The 20506-nt window shown below is 44.9% G+C and overlaps 1 protein-coding gene across 2 annotated transcripts in view; it reads right to left on the bottom strand.

The window, feature by feature from the left end:
• Positions 1 to 20506, bottom strand: part of LOC126540434 (arylsulfatase B-like) — an 80034-nt gene that overhangs the window by 17622 nt on the left and 41906 nt on the right. The window contains exons 5-10 of one of the 2 annotated variants that reach the window (XM_050187250.3): positions 17722 to 17832; positions 16458 to 16589; positions 11909 to 12035; positions 8417 to 8716; positions 1786 to 2057; positions 597 to 779 (exon numbers count right to left, since the gene is read on the bottom strand). In XM_050187250.3, the coding sequence (XP_050043207.1) occupies positions 597 to 779; positions 1786 to 2057; positions 8417 to 8716; positions 11909 to 12035; positions 16458 to 16589; positions 17722 to 17832 (1125 nt within the window). The remainder of the gene's footprint in view (positions 1 to 596; positions 780 to 1785; positions 2058 to 8416; positions 8717 to 11908; positions 12036 to 16457; positions 16590 to 17721; positions 17833 to 20506) is intronic. The other variant, XM_055076026.2, reaches the window with a different exon arrangement.

Genomic DNA, 20506 nt, shown 5'->3' on the forward strand with positions numbered 1-20506 from the left:
TTTGCCCCTCCGCCGCTAGAGGACAGGCAACCGGAGATAATCTCTGGTTAACCTCCCTGTCTTTGTTTTGTCTTTCTCTCTCTCTCTGGTCTTAGAGATTAGGATATTCTACCGGCCCACGATGCAAAACAGTGTCAAAGTACGTTATTTTTGAAGCACATTTCCTTAGGCACGTTTTTGTTTCACAATACCGTAGTTATGACCAATGTTACCGAATAAACTGAAAGCTAAGTTACTGTGGCTACCTTATTTCTATGCATACCAAATGCTTACGATAGGGCTAGTGCGGTCAGAATCCAGTTTACTCGCTTTATTCTCTGTTTGGTATTTGGTATCCTGTCCTTATTATTTTTATAGTTGCATGACCTTTATGTCTAAAAGAACTTGGGCTTTGTTCTCATGCATGTCGCGCTATTAAAAATGCTAGTGGTATCAACAGCACTGACAACCATTCGGGCAAACCTCTACAATGACCTTGAACTAGTTTGCTGTGCAAAGTGTTTCATCATAGGCTTTCATCGCACAGTCATGTTGGTGCATATTCAGATCTCTTGCTTGCACTGCACACCATTTAAACACAAGTGAGTTATAGTCACCTCTGGGTTTTCGTTGGCGATGTCGTTGTACTCGCACGGGTCAGCGTTAATGTCGTAGAGGCAGGGTGCCAGCGTCGAGTCGCATAGAGCTTTGCTTGAGTTTCGCTTTCCGCATTTCACAGGCGTTGAGTAGACGCTGCCTCCTTCGCCACAGCTCGGGCTCGTACCACGCATGGCAAGCAGCTGTAGTGAAGAATAAATAGTTAGCGTGCCTAAATTACGCCTGAGTGGAAACACGTTGGACAAAGAACAGTAATTTTCTTAAATCGAAGCACATGCAGTAAGGAGAACAAAAGTAAGAATGGTTTAATATAACTGCCGTTAACGTGTATCTAAAATGACTAAGGACACTAGAAGAAGTTTTGCTGCCGTTTATATGCGACATGCTAAGAGGAAAGTGAAATACGTTATTGTTTTGCTCTTCACTTATTCAATACATACGCATTTTATTGTGGCTGACTGCCCGGCTTTTGGCTGTGAGCTGCTAAGTACCTGAAACGTTCCTCTTAACATTTATCATGTTTCTTTCATTTACGAATTTTTCGTTGTGGAGAAGCCAGCGCCAAACTGTGCTTATGTTCATTACTGATCCATGTTAGTTAAACCGATCAATAGTTCAAGAAAAGTCTATTTTTGTTCCGCGTCCACTGACATCACCATAATTCCAAGCTTAAAACCACCTTCGAGTTCTTCGGCCCGCATTTGAATTTGGGCCAACGCTTTATCAAATGTAGATTACCGTGGGGCAATTGTGCAAATAATTACTGGCAATGGAGAGAGACGCGTGCCTCTGTTAAAGTTCGCACGACGTGTTTGGTATAATTTGTGGGCAGTGAAGGGACTATTTTGTAAGCACCCCTGCCCAGTTTTTTAATATAAAGCCAAACATGGTAAATAAAAAAAGGCAAGAACTACAAAATCCTAGCTCTTTTGCTGCGCCCACCTCCCCCTCATTCATCTGTAACCTCCACCGCGCACGCCTTTGTTCTTACAGTTGCATTTTGCCCTCCTGAACGCCCCTCCCCCCCCCGCCTCTCTTCTTACGTTGGTTTACGCTACAAGTAGCAGAAATATATCGTTGTTTCGCTACGCCAAAATTTTAAACTTACAACAGCCACAATAACTGCAAGACAAACACTCACACTGCACACAGACTGAGTTCTCACTCAAAATGAATGTTGCATTTTACCCGATAAGTAGTGCAACTAATGCAGCTCTGACGTGCCAGCTCGGCTTCCTTTGTTGCCGGTAGCCTCTTGCCGGGAATCTCCAGCCACTGCGACGTACCATCAGGAAACGCTCCGAAGACAAGCTTATATGAATCTTGGATTATGGCCTCGTTTCCCTCTTTGGGGTCAACGTTCAAGAGTATCTCGCGTCTTGGTGTTTCAGCGAAAGGGTCAAGTAAGGATCGCAGGTGGCTGATACCATCAATTCCAGCAAGACTGGACACGTTTCCACCTGCGTGAATCATTGTAATTGTTGTCATTGTAGTTTCAATCAGCTAGGTGTATTTCGGTATGTTAAAATGACAATCTATATACCCAAATTTATATAGGTATACTACCCAGCGGGTTAGAAAAATCACAGTAATTTCACTTGGCCAAGACTAACTTTGCGATGACAAAGGTTTCCTGTACAAGCATAAGGATGTATAGCGGGCTTCTATTAAAATTGGCGTTCTTTAATTTCTGTAACAGGGGAAGCGTTGATATTTCCCTTGAGATGTATCACAAGAAGAAATACACAAGCAGAATAAGGGAGAACGCGCAGCCACTAAATTTTTTGTTGACATGTTGCAAAGCGTGCGATGCATGGTAAGTAGCGACACTGAGAATAACACTAGAATTATCGTTTCCGCGTGCTAACAGTGGTTCAACATACAGAAACATGATAAGTTTTATGACAAAATACGAAACGTGAACACAACAAACTTTGCACCAGAATTAGGAAACTGTTCTAAGGATCTCCTCTTAGTCTCAGGATGACTGTTAAATAAGTGTGATCAGCACAAGACGTCGTGAGTTTCTCGTTTGTGCTAGAAAGTAAATATCGAAGTATAAACAAAGAACTCTTTCATTCGTTTGCATGGTTAATAAGCGAATAATTTACTTGTCGGACAAATATAAAAACCAGTGTTTAATAAGTGACTGCAGAACCCACTTTACGATGACTGTCGAATGTATGGCGAATAGCAATCGATAAATTTAGCGAGACATCATATTACGGAAGTCACGCTTATTTAACACGTGTAGTGGTAATGCTGAAATTTTATTTGCTTCGGGTATAGGCAACATGCTCCTCCGATATCGCCCCGCTTTTCTACGGCTCTCGCTTCTCAAGGCCACCAATGAGCTTAGAGACATGACGACAACTATATTTGGCTGACGGACTGACCATGAAATGACCAAGTAAAAATCACATAGATGGCAAGACAATGGCGTATATAACGACGACAGCATGAAGACAGTGAGATGTGGATTAATATATTATGAGGTGGTGTAAGGATGAGAATGCGACGACGACATGAGAACAATGAAATGACGACGATCGTATGACGACGACGGCTTGACGACAACGGTATGACGACGGTGGTATGACAACGGATGGATGATAACGCCTGTGTGATGACGACGTGATGACAACGTAATGAAACGGCGGCATAATCACGATTGATTGATGTCAGCATGATTATGGTAGAATGACGAACAAGAAATGCCGTAATGGATCGACGATGCAGTCACGACGACGGCATCATGACAACGGCATGACGAGTGTCGGGTGTCGAAGTTACAATGATGGCGATGAAACGACCGCGTCAGCATCCCGTCCGCGGTTTCACAGCGAATACATGGTAATGACTGTATGGAAACAATGCAGTGGTGACGATGGCATGAGAACGGCATGACGAAAATGGGATCACTACGTATATGATGGTAATGGCGCGACCGCGACACCATGATGAGAGTTGGATGAAGAAGCGGCAATGACGATAATGGCACGATCACGACGGCATTACGACGATGGTCTTGCAATGGGGGCAGGATAGCGACTCTCTCACGAAGACGGCATGACAAGGGCGGCATAATCATAATTGAATAACGACGTTATGATCATAACACAAACAAGATGAAAGATTGACGTCCGCGGAACGATGAAGGTGGTATAACGACGAAGGCGGTTAACGACGACGGCACGACGTCAACTGAAATGATAATGATAAAACGGCAGCGTGACGACGGCATGACGACGACTGTGTGAGGACGATAGCGTAATAATGACGACATGACGAGAGTGGGATGGCAAAGCTTTGAATGGTCACAGTACAATGACCACGACGGCATCATGATCCTGAAGACGTACATAGTATCCCAAGCAGTAATACCTTGACATCTTTTTTATAGCGAAGCTGTTTATGGCTATTCTGCCGTAAAATTTTCATGTTCGCGAGAAAAAACTCAGCACCCTCCCTTTGTCGTCGTTCCGAACCCGTGCGTGACTATACTCGCGAACAACTTTCTGTGGCTATGAAGGGAAAGCTGCAGAGGCAAAGTGCGCACTCAGAAAGAGCTTCTCAGAAGTGTCGCACGTTTTAAACCGCGTTAGTTTAGCTGAGGAAGACAAAACATAAACAATTTATTCATCATCATTATCATCAGCCGCAGCAGCAGCCAGCCTACGCCCACTGCAGGGCAAAGGCATGTCCCATACTTCTCCAACTACCGCGGTCATGTGATAATTGTGGCCATGTTGTCCCTGCAAACTTCTTAATCGATAGGCAGCGAGGCACTGGAAGTGGTTAGGGAATACATCTACTTAGGGCAGGTAGGCGACCGCGGATCCACATCATGAGACTGAAATAATGAGAAGAATAAGAGTAGGCTGGGGTGCGTTTGACAGGCACTCTCACATCATGAGTTATGAACAGTAGATTGCCATTATCCCTCAAAAGAAAAGTGCATAAAAGCTGTGTCTTACCAGTACTCACCTACGAGGCAGAAACCTGGAGGCTTACGAAAAGGGGTCTACTTAAATTTTGGACGACGCAGCGAGCTATGGAAAGAAGAATGGTGTCTGTAATGTTAAGGGGGGATAAGAAGAGAGCAGATTGGATGAGAGAAAAAACGCGAGGTAATGACATCTTAGCTGAAATCAAGAAAAAGAAATAGGGATGGGCAGGGCATGTAATGAGAAGAGGAGACAACCGCTGGTCATTACATGGAACACTAAAGGTTACTATGAAGTCAAGTTAGTGATAAAGCAATGCTCTAGAACGTCTAAGGCGTCAATATAATCGCGAACAGAGCTTTAGTAACCGGAAAATTGAGGTAAATGCATGACGCGACTTGAGACCCCCCCAGCGACATTCCAGTACTAGCCCGATGATGAAAGCACTCCTCATCATAATTTATGTTACTAGTACTAAACTATTCGTATTAAAAAGATCATTTCATTAGGTTGTAAGACGGAAGAAAATGCTACTTTTCTACTTCTCTTCGATTCTAAGAAAAAATAACATTTTGACGTAACCGCTCCGTAGTATGGGTGGTCGAAAGGTTTCGTTTTCGCCCGACTCTGCGCCGCGCGCGCTTTGGAGTTTCAGTTGTTTCGTTATCGCGTCGTGTTGCTCTGGTTCTGCTGGCTCGCGAAACTTACATTTGGAACAAGCAGCGAGAATGCCGCGTAAATGTGATGGTGATGTCGTGGGATGCGCGAATGGTCTGCGGAACTTGGCCAAGGGCAGTTGCAGCGGCGAATACAACATTACTTATCACTGTGTGCCAACGCGTGAACCTCTCCGTTCGAAGTGGTTAAGTGCCGTACCTCTGCACAGCGTGTTGGCAAAGAGCCGAAAAATCGGATAGTGTGCTCGCTGCACTTTCGTCCAGAGGATTACGAATTCAACGCCGACTTACTGAAGTCGTGTGGAGTGCCTTTCAAAACAATGCTTTCGCCTAGCGCTGTTCCGTCGGCCTTGCCTGCATTCTCCGAAGCGCTACAACAACTGCAGGTCGAAGAGTGCGGCATTTGGTTTTCACGAAGGAAAAGCTACAAATGTGCGAATATGTAAGCCATGACATACAGTTGCTGTCGTAGTAGTACGCAACAACGCCGACAGCGCGATCCTTCAGCAGCAGGTCACGTTCATTAGTGATTAAATCGCTGAAGGCGAGCCCAGCATCGCGAGTCAATGTGTCGTTGTCAGGGTCGTCCATTGCAAGGAGCGTCAAAGTTGGCGTCATAAAATAAAGAACCAGCTTATCGTCGCGCGCTTTACCTTCTGCTAGCCACCATAGTTCCGCTTTCCCGCTGATGTCGGCTCTGTCTTGGCTCTATTTCTGGCCGCGCGTTTCCGTTTTGCGCAGAAAAGCCGTAGCGCCGTCTGTGGGTGCCATTTTACTCACCGACGGCGCAACGTCACTATGAGACCATGACGCCACCACTCCTTGATAGGAGGGCGGGCGGGCGATTTGAAGTGCGCTGGAGGTACGCGGACGCTTCAGAACGCATTTTCTTTTAAAATAAGTCTCCTCTTCGCATGAAACAAGCGTTTCGAGGTTTCTAGGATGGTATTCCAACAGTCCACGTTCACTTAATATTAACCTTTAGTGTCCCTTTAAGGGTTACGGACTGGATTCCAAGCGAACGGAAGCGTAGAAGGGGGCGGCGGAAAGTTAGGTGGACGGATGAGATTAAGAAACAATTTATTAGCAACAGGTAAATAAGACAAAACACACCACTGAGTGGAAGCGTTTACTTATTTTGCGGCTTTTGCCTTCCGCGTCTGGGGAACCGCGAAATCGGCGCACATGGAAGCTGCGTCGATTCAGCCTGCGTTCCAAGTAATGAAAAGCGCTGTCAAACTTTGCCGGGCCACTTGGCGCGCTAACGCTTGTGCAGCACCCACGCCCTCGTAGCTTTCCCTTCATCGCTACAGAAAGTTATTCTGCTTTTCTTGGGTGGCGGGTACGTCGCGCGTGCCTCCTTTCTGCCGGCTACTCGAGGCAGCAGTGCTCAAATTGCGTGCGTGGCTAGTTTACTACGGTTCCCCGAGGGAGCGGTAGTCGTCCACGCCGACGCACACCAATAAAACCAGCGGCTTCTGAGCAGCGCATTTCATTGTGCATGAGGAATTTCGTGCATACATTTTGCTATGGCTAAGTACGTGTCCAGTGTAGTACTCGAGCCGATCAGTGTGTATTATAGACACCACAGGGTCATCGTCACCACCATCACGGCTCAAATATAATGACCCACCGATCAAGACAGTAAATGTGTCTGCGTACCTTTCATCACTATGACCACGCATCTGAGTTCGTACCTTTGTTCAAAATTCTGTGTCACCTCTGCGTCGTGTGCTAAGCAGCTTCGCCGGTCGTGAACCTTCACAGATTGGAATGGATCATAATTTTTTTCATCTGTCTGGCGAAAGGCGAGGATCGTGCAGCAAGGGCGAAGGTTTCGGCGGGATAGACAATCGGGTGAGGACGGTGGTGCCGGCATCTCAGATCGGCACGATTCGCTTTGCGGGGGTGTGCGACGAGGTGATAAAAAACCCCACAAGAACGGGTCCTCCACGAAAAGGAGTCAGCAGAGCCATGTTGTATACGTGCCGAAAGGGCTCGACAGTGCTATATTTAAAAAAAAAATTTTATTATATGGAATTAAATAGATTCCCAACGGCAGCTCCGAGTAACCAGTGCTAGAGCGATTGGCGGGCAATTTCCTCTATTTTTTCGATACGGAGCAATCTGCTGTTGTCCCGAAATGAAAAAAAAAAATCTGCTTTGTGCAGCATGTTATTGAATATACAATGGGCACACGTTGATTTGATGTGGTGAGCATTTGCGGCTTTGTGACGTCGCATGACCGAGAGGCGATGTTGTCGCAGCCCGAAATAAGTTTTACCAATAGCTGAGCGCTAAGAACGAATAGGTGTAACTTAGGAAAGAAAGCTTTCTTTCTTTTATTAGACCTAATCGGTAACAATCAGTGTGTACATCTCATATGACATGGGGCGTTCTTGAATTTCCTGTGAGGTGGCGTGACAAACAGGAGACGTAAGTATTGCGCGAAGAACTTTTGACCAATCGCGAAGTTTCATTGGGAGAAACTAAATAGGAGCAGATTGGAATATCTTTGCCTTATAGGCTCCCACTCTCCCCCCCTCCCCCCTAACCCTCTATGTTCGTCCTGTACGAGGTTCTAGCGCAGAGAATGTCAAGTATATTTATTTTTCGCTACCCTCTTCGGACTAGCCAATATCTAAAATAAATGTTCAGAAGCAAGTCTCTAGTTGCACGCTACCCTCATAATGCAAATGGGCAAAAGACCTGACATTACAAATCATGCCAGAAACAAGCTAGCTAAATTACAGACCTGTATTGTTAAATTTGCAAGCATGCAAAGTCACCGACCGCTTAAGCTTTAAATACTTGAATCGTTTTCTAGAATATAATATCGTCTGTAACGCCCAGAATCTTTATCGTGGCTTTAGCACCGTTACTCAGCTTACTCATTTCACATGACTTCAGCCTAGCCAGTGATTTAGTTCATCGGATAGATGCTTTGTTCTTTCTTCAAAAGCATTCCATACTGCAAGACACATTAAACTATTGTAGAAGCTGAACGTTATCGTTAATAACACTTTTGTTGAAGACTGGATTGGTTGATTGCGAAAGCCTAACTCCTCAGGTCAAGGGTACTGTTCGGTATTGGGGTGCATAATATAATGACATCACGAAACCACGCATCTAAGCTCCCGAATTCATGTTTCCGCAAGCACAATAAGAGCGCCAAACTGTGGTTCGTATTTTCACCTGCCATCTCGTAGAGAGTCGGCAACCAGTCTGTGGCGTGAAAGAGGCGGTCGTACTGAGACCCGGGTCCACGCCACAGTGGCCTCGCAGTCCACAAAAACCCCGGTACTCGTACGCCGCCTTCCCAGAGAGTAGACTTTTCGCCTCGCAGAGGATACGACGACGAGGCGCCCGTGCCCCAGAATGTGGATGCAGCACCGTTGTCTGAGCTGAACGACAGAAGCGTGTCGTTCAGCATGTCTCTCTCATTCAGTGCATCGAAAATTTTCCCGACAGACGTGTCGAGGGCAGCGACCATACCTGCATGTAACAGTTCAAAATTGCTTTGGTTGTATCTATCATTTTTTTACGGATATTAAACCGCACCTGCTCTTCCTTAAAAAATTAAGAAACAGTTACAAATTGTCTACATGGTCTTGTCACATGCTACTGCAGGTTATGGTGGCGAAAGGAATAGTAGTGCTGTTTCTTTGTGTAGGGAACTCTTTTCGAATTGCGCGAACACTGAAGGTGACCTCTGAAATATTTTCTCTTCTTCTCTCCGAAGACGGGAAAGGGCGCAGACTGAGTTTGCTCAGAATAAAACTTTATTCTCTCTCTATCTTCACTAGCTGGTTCAAACTTGAGACTGAGAATTTACTCCATTCATCACCCCATCTAATTTTCTTCCATCCTCAACTGCTCTTCTCTTCCTGTGGCACCAGTTCTGTAACACTAATGGTACACCGGTGACGGGGCTTACGCATTACATTTGCCCCCGCCCAGGTCCACTTTTCCCCCTTAATCTCAACTAGAATATTGGCCATTTGCGATTATACTCTGACCTACAGAACTGCCTTTCTGACTCTTAACAGTACGCCTAACATTTTTCCCGGTATCACTCGTTGCGCTGTCTTTAGCGTCTTCTAAAGCTTCTTTGTTAACCTCCGAGTCTTTGCCACATATTTTAGTACCAGGAGAATGCAATGACTGTACACTTTTCAAGAACGGGGGTAACCTCACGGTAATGATTTGGTTGTTCCAACGTATTCCCTTCAGCCAGTTCTTAATCTTCTGTAAATTTCTTTCTCATGATCAGAATCCCCTGTGAGTCATTGATGTAGACAAATGTACTTCTGCCCAGATTCTAGAGGCTGGCTACCGATCATGAATTATTTTTAGGCTAGGCTATGGAACATTTATTTTGTCTTCTGTATATTAATCTTCAACCTCTTACACTTTGTCGGTTAATTAGGTCATGAATCACTTGCTGCAATCCATCACCCGATTTGCTGAGCAGGGCAATCTGTTCTGCAAACAAAAGGCTGCTCCAATATTCGCCATTGATCCTCACTCCTATTCATTCCCAGTATAATATCTCGAATACTTCTTCTAAACATGCAGTGCACAGCATTGGAGAAATTACATCTGATCCATTTCATGATCAGAATTATTCCAGATATCTTGCGGGGACCTATGGAAGCTGTGAAATCTTTATAGATATTTGCTAAGATATTCACATATGCTTCCTGAACTCCTTCATTCGCGAATGCATCCGTGACTGTTGGTGTCTCTACTCTCACGCACAATGTAGCAATATCTCACACCAGGCCTTAATCTTCTTGATAATTGGTGAGAAAGTGCGACTAAGCACTTGACATATGTTGCCTCCTACATCTAGATTTATGTTGCACGGGAATACAGGTGTTTCAGCGAACAATTTCAAAAATTCCTAAAGGTTGGCTGTGACAGATGGCACAATTCTAATTCATGTGGTGTTCGGCTCGAAGTAGCGGACACTACTTGCACAAAAATTTAAATGTATAATGGAATAATTAACAAGAATATACTAATTGAGTAGTTATTTACCTTATGGCCCTTATTTTGTAATTTAGAAACTCTAGCCGTGGGGTTCACAAGACGGATTCCCTTGGAACGCATTTTCACGATGGCTCCTGTTTCAAGATATTCATTCCCCAAACGTTGCGCAGAGATGCACAGGTGTTAATTATTGGAATATACATTAAAATTTTTTTGCAAGTAATCATCAGCAAGATGAGCTTATGGAGTAGATCGTGGTTATATTGCGCTTAGTTTTACACTGACGATATTAAGTGAAGGACAGGACGTGGACGGACGTAGCGCAAACTACCAACTGTTTAATACTGTTAAAGAACGCGCTTATATACAAGGAGATATGGCGCGGAGGGCGGGGGGGGGGGGGGGGGGATTACGGGAAAGTATACATTGGGCAAACTGGACGTTGTCTAAATGATAGGTTACGGGAGCACAAATACACGTGCCAGCTTCTGACAGCACCTAGCAACTTGGCTGCACATTGCAAACAATGCAAATGCTCTCCGCTACTAGAAAGCACCACAGTCATTGGCACATCAAAAACAAAAACGGAGCGAGAAATATGGGTGGCGCTTGCAATAGCTAAAGAAAAAGAGATGTGCGTAAGCACTCCGTCCATCGCGCTTATCGAAGCTGAGGTCGAGTTTGCCAGGGCGAACGGGTGGAAGTGAACGATGTATGCCTGGCTGGAACTATAATCACATGTCGTCACCTTGTCATATCTTTTTATATTCCCCCCCCTCCCACCGCGCCATATCTCCTTGTATATAAGCGCGTTCTTTAACAGTATTAAACAGTTGGTAGTTTGCGCTACGTTCGTCCACGTCCTGTCCTTCACTTAATATCGTCAGTGTAAAACTAAGCGCAATATAACCATGAACGTTCACCAACTAGCCCCCTTCATTGTTTTACTTCATGGAGTAGAATTGTGCTGTCTGCTACAGGTAAGGTTTAAAATAATTTGAAAGTGTTCGGTGAAACACCCGGTATATTAGCTTGTCGTATGCAGCTTTACTATGGAAAGGATGAAGGTCCCTGTCCACCGATATGGTTACTGGCTCTCAGGGGATTGCACTCACGTTACATAATGACCGCTGCTACAATGACTGAATCCGAAAATTTCACATTCAGTTCCAAAACAAAAAACTACCTTTACCGGCGTTCCCGTGAAAGGGTAATATTGCTTCACATATACTCCGTAGGGACGGCTTTCTAATGAATACTAAACAACGACTATACCAGAATAGAATCTACTGTGTTATGGTACAAAAACAGCACAGCGCAGTGTGTGTTGCTACAAGCCTTACTTATTTTGTTAGTATTTATATTACTTAACAAATAATCAACCCTGTCATACTCACACTTGTGAGCTTACTTGTCGACCAAGACACCAAAAAAAGGAAGATGTGACGACCGTTTTAAATCAACCGAAATGTATTTGGTACAAGACTCGCGATTGCTTTTCTTTTCCTGGCCATAAAGCCCCTCAATACCATCACCCAATAATGTAGCCCCCTTCTTGAAGAGCTTCAAACCATGTGCTGCTGCACTTAGCCAATAGACGCCGGAAGATAGGAACACCGATATCAAATGGTGAAGTGTGAACACGAAAGGTGCAATATTGCTCTTCACGGCACCATAAATCTACACACTCACCTGCGTAAATGGTGCGGTTCATTTGTGTAATGAAATCGTAGCCTTCAAGATAGGCAGTGGGAGCCTCTACTGGCATTCGGACGGTGCCGTAGTGTGGAGCCAGGTGGGCAACGTACAGGAACATAGGCTGCAGTGGCAATCAGTGAACTCCATCAGCTGCACGGCCGGGTAGAAATAAAATCAGTCCTTCTTTTTTTAAATATAATGAGGGTGTATTCGGATATCAGCGTACATACATCAGTCGTAGTGTGCTTTATGCGCTCTTGCATTGTAATTAACTATATAATTTATACGCTTTTTAACAGAGCTTAAACAATTTTCTTGCCAAATCACAGCAGTGCCAGTCCGATGTTGGATTCGAGCCACGCTGACGTCAGCAAGCATGGCAGGGATTTCTTTTCAGGGCACAACTCTTAGGCTCCCGTTCCTGAGGCAAGCGTCGGCGTAACCAAGCGAATGAGCGCAGCGAAGGATAAAAGAGCGAATGCAGAGCGCAGCGGAGATGCAAGAAGCAAGGAGGAAAACGAAGGAGGAGAGTGCTGCGAAAGCATGAAGTGGAAAGCGGATTAGGAGGGCATCGCGAAAGCGTGAGACGAAAAGCGTAGTGGAGCGACGATGGATAAGAGATGGCGCCAGCGTAGCGTGCATCGCCTAGGAGGTCTGTGTGCAGCGGCTGTTGTGAATCGGGCCCACGCGTCACCCATGCGCTGGCGCTCGCTGTTTGCAGATTAGCAAGCCAGTCGCGCGACGCTACACTCCGTTTGCAACGTGCCGCATGATACGGATTGTCTACGCCAGCCAATATATCACGACATGAAAACACATATAGAGCCGCGCTCAAACTTCTCATTAGGGTGTATCGTAATCATCGGCGAATTATTTTGCTACGCAGGTGGTGCGTCGCACTACATGGCCAGCAGAATTAAAGGAGAGAGAGAGAGAGGAGAAACAGAACTCAGGGAACACAAACTCGATCCGTACTCACCAGAACTCGTTCTTTGAAGAGAGGGGGAGAGAGAAAATCATAAATGGAAGGCAGGGAAGCTAGCCAGTACTCAGCCCGGTTGGACATCCACCAGCTATGGGGAACCGCCAAGATTAGCTTCAGACAGCAGAATGACGGTGGCGTAATGTATCAACGAGGCACTCGCTCGGATTTGACTGAGTTCACGGCGCTTTTCTGCGTGCAGATAGTGCTCCTTCTATCCCACTTTCCTCGTTCTTTCCCCATTTCCCTTCCCCCAGTGTAGGGCAGCAAACCGGACGCTCGTCTATTCGATCTCGCTGCCTTTCCTGTCTTTGCTATCTCTCTATCTCTCTCTACGCACTTATGAGTTGTGAATGCGACAGCAATCATCTCCATTTGAACACCGCTGAGCGATAATTCAAGTTTTGCGCTGCCAGGAATGTACCATAGAGGCACGTGCTGCTCGTGCCAGCAAGCAACTCCGCATGCAACTCCCGTGCCAACTCCGCATGCCACCGACATCCTGCGCAACGAGAGACCGAGAAAGCAGCAGCGGCCACCGAGGTCGGCAGGCGCGCGCAGCAGCTAAGCTCGGCGGGATTGAAAGAGACAGGGACCGCGCGCCGGCTTCCGGGAGTGAGACGGCGGCACGAGCACGTGCGCGTCACGGTATCGCCTCCCATACGACGAGTGTACTCGTCGCGCGGCGTCGCTTCGGCTATCTGCTCCGTCGAAGCGCGCTGGTGACAAGGCGTCGCGGCGATGCCCTCCCCCCTCGCGCCGCCCCTAGCCCGCTATCGCTGCTACAGGTGTTCCGTTTCCTCTGTCGAGGCACGCTCTAGTTGTGGCGCAAGAGCTAACGGGAAATTAGGCGCCGATCCGCTACCAAAGAGTCGGGTTTTCGTGCAATGAACCGCTTCATGCTTTCGTATCCAAGGTAAAATATTGGGGATCTGCTGCCACAACCATGATATGATTAGGTGTGCCATAGTTAGGTACTCAACAATATTTTTGAGCCATTTTTTTTAATATGCACCTGACTCCATGTACACGAGCGTTTAAGAATTTATGCGATCCAAAGGCGGACGGGAGTCGAGCCCCGGACCACAGCGCAGCGACGGTTATCGGACAATAACTTTGTACGGACAGCAGCGTGTGCGTTACAGCATGTGCATTACGCAAGACGGCCTGCTTCTATATAGTGCGAGACAAATGCTAAAGAAATACAGAGAAGTTAACAAGATGATATTTCCAGTTTCCTACCTTGTACTTGGAGAAGGACAAGTAGCTATGAAAGAAAAGAAAAAAGAAAAGAGACCGTTTCTATAGTTTTTGTTGATTGCTTTAGCCTGTTATGTTTGCTGGAAATTCATGGAACAACAACTACGATACTTTTACCTTTTGTGAGTGAAAGAAAGGTATAATTGAGCGCTCCACATTGTCATACGAACCTATATATTTATTCATTTATTCCTAAAACTATCAATGAATGGAATCATCTGCCTGCCTCAATTGTTAACATAACCGATACATCTGCTTTTAGAACTACTATTAAAAAATACTTTTGCTAATCTGCATTTTAATATTTTTTATTATTATAACCTGTCGTCTGTACATGTTCTGCATTTCCTTCCACTCCCTTCTGTAACACCTAGGGGCTTTGAAGGTACAATAAATAAATAAATAAATAAATAAATAAATAAATAAATAATGTTGATGGCAGAGAGAAACCCATGTTTTCTTTAACAATGCGTGTACACAATTGGTTCTCGCCATGTTTTTGGCGTCTCAAATCTGCTGACTCTATGTTATCGTGGGCACATTCACTCACGGTCCCTCTGCATGTTACATCGAAGAAGATACCTGGCTTGGCTCACAGATAATGTTCCTTATCATTGTCGAGCTAGCATTCACTATGCGTTACTTTGACACATCGTATTTGCCTCTTAGACGTAGCCTGCTTGGCTGCCTCACCGCACGTGCGTGGAGCTGCCTTACGTGCTTTATCTTATGAGCCCCTTCAATGTATCTCCCTTAGGGAAAAACTTAGAGCCTCTCGCTTACAAGGGGAAAGTCATAAATGCTTAAGACGCAATACAGTGAAATAACGAAATGGAACAAACAAGTGCCATAATACACGAGTGTAGAAATTAATTCCTACCAATTGGTCCGATGGTCACAGAAATTAATTCTTACCAATTAGTGCGATGGTCCCATTTATTACGTAAAGTAGTCAGTGTGAACCGCACGCCAGACAATAATTATTTCCTGCTGAGCGGCATTTTCATGACAAGGAAAGAGACAAGAGCATACACTCGGCAAGGACGGTATTTCGTTTATTATCAATGGCTAAATAATCTTAAAGAGCATAAAACACGGCGGCGGAGACACCATTCGTTCAGACTTGGGCACTTCTCCCGTTAAAAAACAGTCTATGTGAAAGCTGCAGGCAAATGATGGAAACATCAATGTGGTCGAGCACACATACCGGCAACGTTATTTGAATGCCTCTATCACATTAGAGTCAAGTTACTCGTTCAAATTACTTTACCTAGGGGGTCTAGCGAAGGCACGCAAATTTTTAAAAATTCCTCAATGTCGCCGACTGTCACTATCACAACAAATCGTTTTATCAATTCATGCGTCAAAATCGCCATTGAGAATATCGCCCCTTGGAAACAAGAAAACTCTTTGATAAACTTCCAGAAAAGACACTAGACTGACGAGAAGGCAGCGACGAGAAGACAGCGGATAGCTTTTGCAAGTGAGCTAATAAACAGCATGCATTCTGGTCAAGTGGCACAATACAAGGAATAATATGGACGCAACACCAAATCGTTCTATGAACAAATGAGGGACTCCGACATTTTCTAGAGTGTTTCACAATTGCACTGTGCCTATACTACTATCGCTGCTTAACTACCGATACATAAGACCCTACATACCTATCGTTTCTTAAACATAAAGCTTCCAGGCCTAATATAGTTTTATACGTTGCACTGCAATGATATTAATTTTGCTTCGTTGCAGATACGGAAACATCCATGTTTATTGCATAAACCTTCTTTGAATAATATTTTTGCCATTCTTGATTCACTCCTTTCAAAGGGAGCACCAACAATAAGAAAATGAGGACAGAAATGAGCAAGAAGTTTACTGTTGTGTAATAACAATCTATTGTATGGTCGCACATGCCAATCACTGAGTTGCGTTGTCGCTGATTACTGACAGTGTATGTTTTCTTCTCTAAATGTGTTTACAGATAAATGTATACTCACATTTAGATTAGCCCTTGCCTAGTTAAACTCCACTTAGAACTTTTCGCATACAACAGATCGCCCCAACGCAGTCATTATTTCCGAGTATCTGTCATCCGCTCCAAATATTTTGTCGATTGTGTGATAGTAGTTAAGGCACAAATTTCAATCGCTTCCCAACATCTACAAGTCATTTGAGGTTATGAAGTATGAAGGACGAAGGCTTCTTACATAACACTGTACTCAGAAAAGGACGCAAGTGAGCTCCTTTCTTCCGGCGATAAAACATATTTTTATTTGGTCGGTATCAATGATTGAAACTTACCTCATCAACGGGGTGATTCTTAATGAGGGATATCGCCTCTTCCGTGATGAGATCAGTGTAGTATCGTCCACTGTCCTCAGGAGCCAGCGTTAAGTTTCGTCTGAAGTCTAGGCCGTAGTCGTTGGAACCAATCTAATTGAAAAATAGGAAAATTAGAACCCTGCGAGGAACGGCCCCATTCACCTGATGACCGAGAATTTCATGTCACAAAAAATAGCAATAGCTTTGCTTGCAGTAAAACTGTAGCTCTTAAACGCCGGTATAGGAGCTCTGCACTTATACCACGAGGGTGCGCATTTTGGTAATTTCTTCGTGTTTAATCCTAATTGCACGCTGAACACTGTACGGTGTACCTGTGCTAAAAAGTATGTTCTTCTTTGTTGTAAAGGAAGTTGGCAGCCGTTTCCATATATTAGTTATAATAAAGTGAGGTTTGTCATTAAATATTCTCATGTTACCATACGCAGAAAAGCACCAAAATATAACATTTAATATCACATCAGACTAAGACGAAACCTTCAAGAATGCATCAGTGCTTTCTGGCGTGTATTGGTCGTTATCCAATCCTGTACATCGGCACAAATCATCACCCTAAAATGTTGCCGAACGAATATTACAATGCATTGATCCCACAGAAATTCAGTGACATCTAACAGATTGATCCTACTGTTTTAGAAGTGTTGTTGTGTCTTAGTATATGAATCCCTGCCATATGGTACATGGTTTCAAGAAGCTGTGTGGAGTGATCATACAAATCGACAACAATGAACCATGTGCGTCCCGATGTGTGTAAGCTCTTTATCTGTCAGTAGCTACGCCATTGTCACTTCGTGCACTTGCCTTGTAAAACCGTTATATATCTATAGACATGGTCTCAGTTACACAAGTCATCCAGTTGAACAAAATTCTGTTTGTTGTAAATTGATAATTATTTGTCGCCGTGAAGTTCCGCTAACACTTGCCTGAACCATGAGGCAAGCCACATTCCTTAACGTATCCAAATAAAGAAGCACTATCAGTAAAATAGCATTTGCTAATTAACACGAAAGCTGATCAAAGCTGCAGTGACATTGCGCACTACCATTAATAGCTACCATCAGTATGAAAGAACTGATACTACAGGAAGATGAAGTGCGAAAATAGTACCTCAGAATTGCAGCTCATGATCTACGGCAGCATATAGATTATTTTAACGACAGTAAAGACGTCAACGGAGCGCCAGATATTCATGTTTCCCTTTATAATACCATTATAATTGACTCACCGCTGCTCTCTGGTGGGTTGTGTATTCGCAGGCTCCGCCCCAGCTACCCACATGACTCAGGAAGCCCCGGTTCGTCGGTGTATACGCTGACTTGTGGTAACCAAGGTGCCACTACAAATTGAAATTAGTACGACAGTATAGAGCAATACTTCAGATGATGCTGTAAGAGGCAAAACAGTCGTGTTACGCAGTTTTCCGAAACACAAAAACTTCTGGACTATTTTATCTCAACGAGCGGTTCTCCCCGCGTAGAAGCGCATCCAATTGCTGCAGCTACAATTGACCCCCCGAATCACCCATCTCTTTCAATCACATTTTCGTTAAGAATCCGGGCACTCAAGTAAGCAGGTAAGTATTCCCAGATGTCTGCATTGAGGATATTTAATAGGGACACTTCCATAACGTATAAAATATGCACCGTGATGATGATGACCTATTTTCATGCAATGAAGGCAGAAAAGGTCTTGTACATATTGCATCGGGAAGTTGTGCGTCAAACGGCACATTACAATGATCTGGCATTTTACACCAACGCTTTCACTTTTTGAATATAATTGCATAGAAAATGATTAACAAATCCGCAGAAGTAGAAACAATTAGTTTGTGCCATGACCCGTTTGAACAGTGCAAACAGAAACGTGGCTTCACGATAAATTTTAGACAAGGATATCATTCGCTTTACCTAAAGACATACAAATGAGATAGGCCACCTCACGGTGATGGTGTAGCTGTTATTTGGAAACTTTCTTGATCTTGTACGTTTTCGGAACAAATAGACAACAATGAAAGCCTGTGTTTTTCAATAAGCTTCTATACCAACATGTTAACTTTGTTCGCGGTTTATCGTCCTCCATCATGAGGTACCAATGTCCTAAGTAAGCTGCACGATGCCCTGAAAAGCTAGTCCAAAGGTCGTCTCATATTCACTAGTGATATTAATTGACCTAACATCGATTTGTATAGCCTTTCATTCGCATCATTCGCATTTTTGAAACCATGTTTCCTTATGATATTAATCAGGTAGTCCAAACCCCGGCAATAGTGCAGAGACATCCCCACGAGCTCTATTCCTTGTATTTCACAGTACACAAACATTGAGGTAGTTCTTGAATATAGTCTGTGCGACCATGTCCTGTTAGGAAATGCGAGAGGGCAGTCGCCCAAGCACACACACACACACACAAAAAGTTAAAAACTTTTCTATAGCAAGTCATGGGTCATTTTTTAGCAAGTGATCGGCCATTCTTGATTATTTCGTGATAGCTTACATAAATTCAATGGTACCGCCGTTAACGTTATATAGAGATAATATAAATCACTTTGCCATAATCATTGCTTTAATGTCTCGAGTACATGGGTGCGAAATGCGAAAACACCCGTGTGCTTAGATTTAGGTGCACGTTAAGGAACCCCAGGTGGTCTAAATTTCCGGAGTCCTCCACTACGGCGTGCCTCATAATCAGAAAGCGGTTTTGGCACGTAAAACCCCATAATTTAATGTCTTGAGCGCAAGGTAAATTACCCCATATACCGTAACTCACAGCAAATGCTCCCTGAAAAAAAAAGCGCGCAGGTAGAAGTCACTTTTCTAATACTCTCACACTGTGTCTGAAGACCAGCCCATCAAGATGTTCGTATCACCTTAGTTCTGGCGGCTCTAAAGATATAGTCTAAAGTCATTTTTCTGTGGCATTGTTCCTCACGACTGGAGGATCCGTCATGTAGCGCTTGTATTTAAAAAAATTCAACGATTACGATACCCCCTAATGCAAAATGTGGGTGCAACTGTTGACGTGTTTTCAGTTCGCGATATCATGGCTGGCGCGGACTTTCTGTCTCATGCGGCACGATGCAAACGAGCGAAGTTGGCGCGACTGCCTCGCTAGCCGGGAGAACGCAAGAGGCAGCGCGCGGGTGATGCGTGCGCGATTCAGGGCAGCCGCCGCAGACAGACCTCCGCTCAAGCAGCGCTTTGCTTTGGCGCGCTCTCTGCGTACCTTATAAATGGCGTTATGGGTGAACAGACGACGCGCACTACTCGGGCGGTATCTCAGGGATCGTCACCGCAGAAAGCTCCATACACACTAGTGGTAAAAAGTGCGCGGAGCGCCGCTGGCGTTAAAACGCAGCTGCGGCAGAACCGCAACACCAACTGGCACCAACCAGCTGGGGCCGTCACGTGAGAGTAACAATATCGCGCCTCCTCACTGTGGCTGCGAGATGTCGCGTGGTTCATCCTTCGTCTGCTGACACGTCGGCGCTGCGTTTACGTCCTTCGCTTTTTCGTTCTTAATGCCATTCATGTCTTACGAAGATGACGACGTCGTTGCCACTGACCGTAATCATGTTGGTGTGCAGTCTTGTGTTGTAGTGCCGCAGCCTTGTAAAGTCTAAGAGAGTGAGGTACTGGGTGTCGCCTCTGCGTATTTGTATTCAGAGTCCGTCTTGTCGTGCAGAATCGGATATGGCGCACTCTCTCTAAAAATCCTTCCATCAGGACGTCTCGGTTCAGACTCAACATTGAAAAGAACAATCTGAAGCCATGACACTCGAAACAAGCGCGACCGAGAGCTGTCGCGAGCAGACGATAGTAGGGAACAAGTGGTCTAGCTTAGACAAGGTACTACTACGCGTCGAACTGTGGGGCAGACCCGCGTGACACCAGTTTCCACGACGGGGTTAACTGAAGGGGCTGCTCTGATTCGTTTGCCCCGTTCGCGGCTCGCGTGTTTTATTTCATGCTCCGCGTTCGCTCTTTGATCCTTCGCTGTTGCGCTCGTTCGCT

This window comes from Dermacentor andersoni, chromosome 2 (assembly GCF_023375885.2).
Source record: "Dermacentor andersoni chromosome 2, qqDerAnde1_hic_scaffold, whole genome shotgun sequence".
NCBI lineage: Eukaryota > Metazoa > Arthropoda > Arachnida > Ixodida > Ixodidae > Dermacentor > Dermacentor andersoni.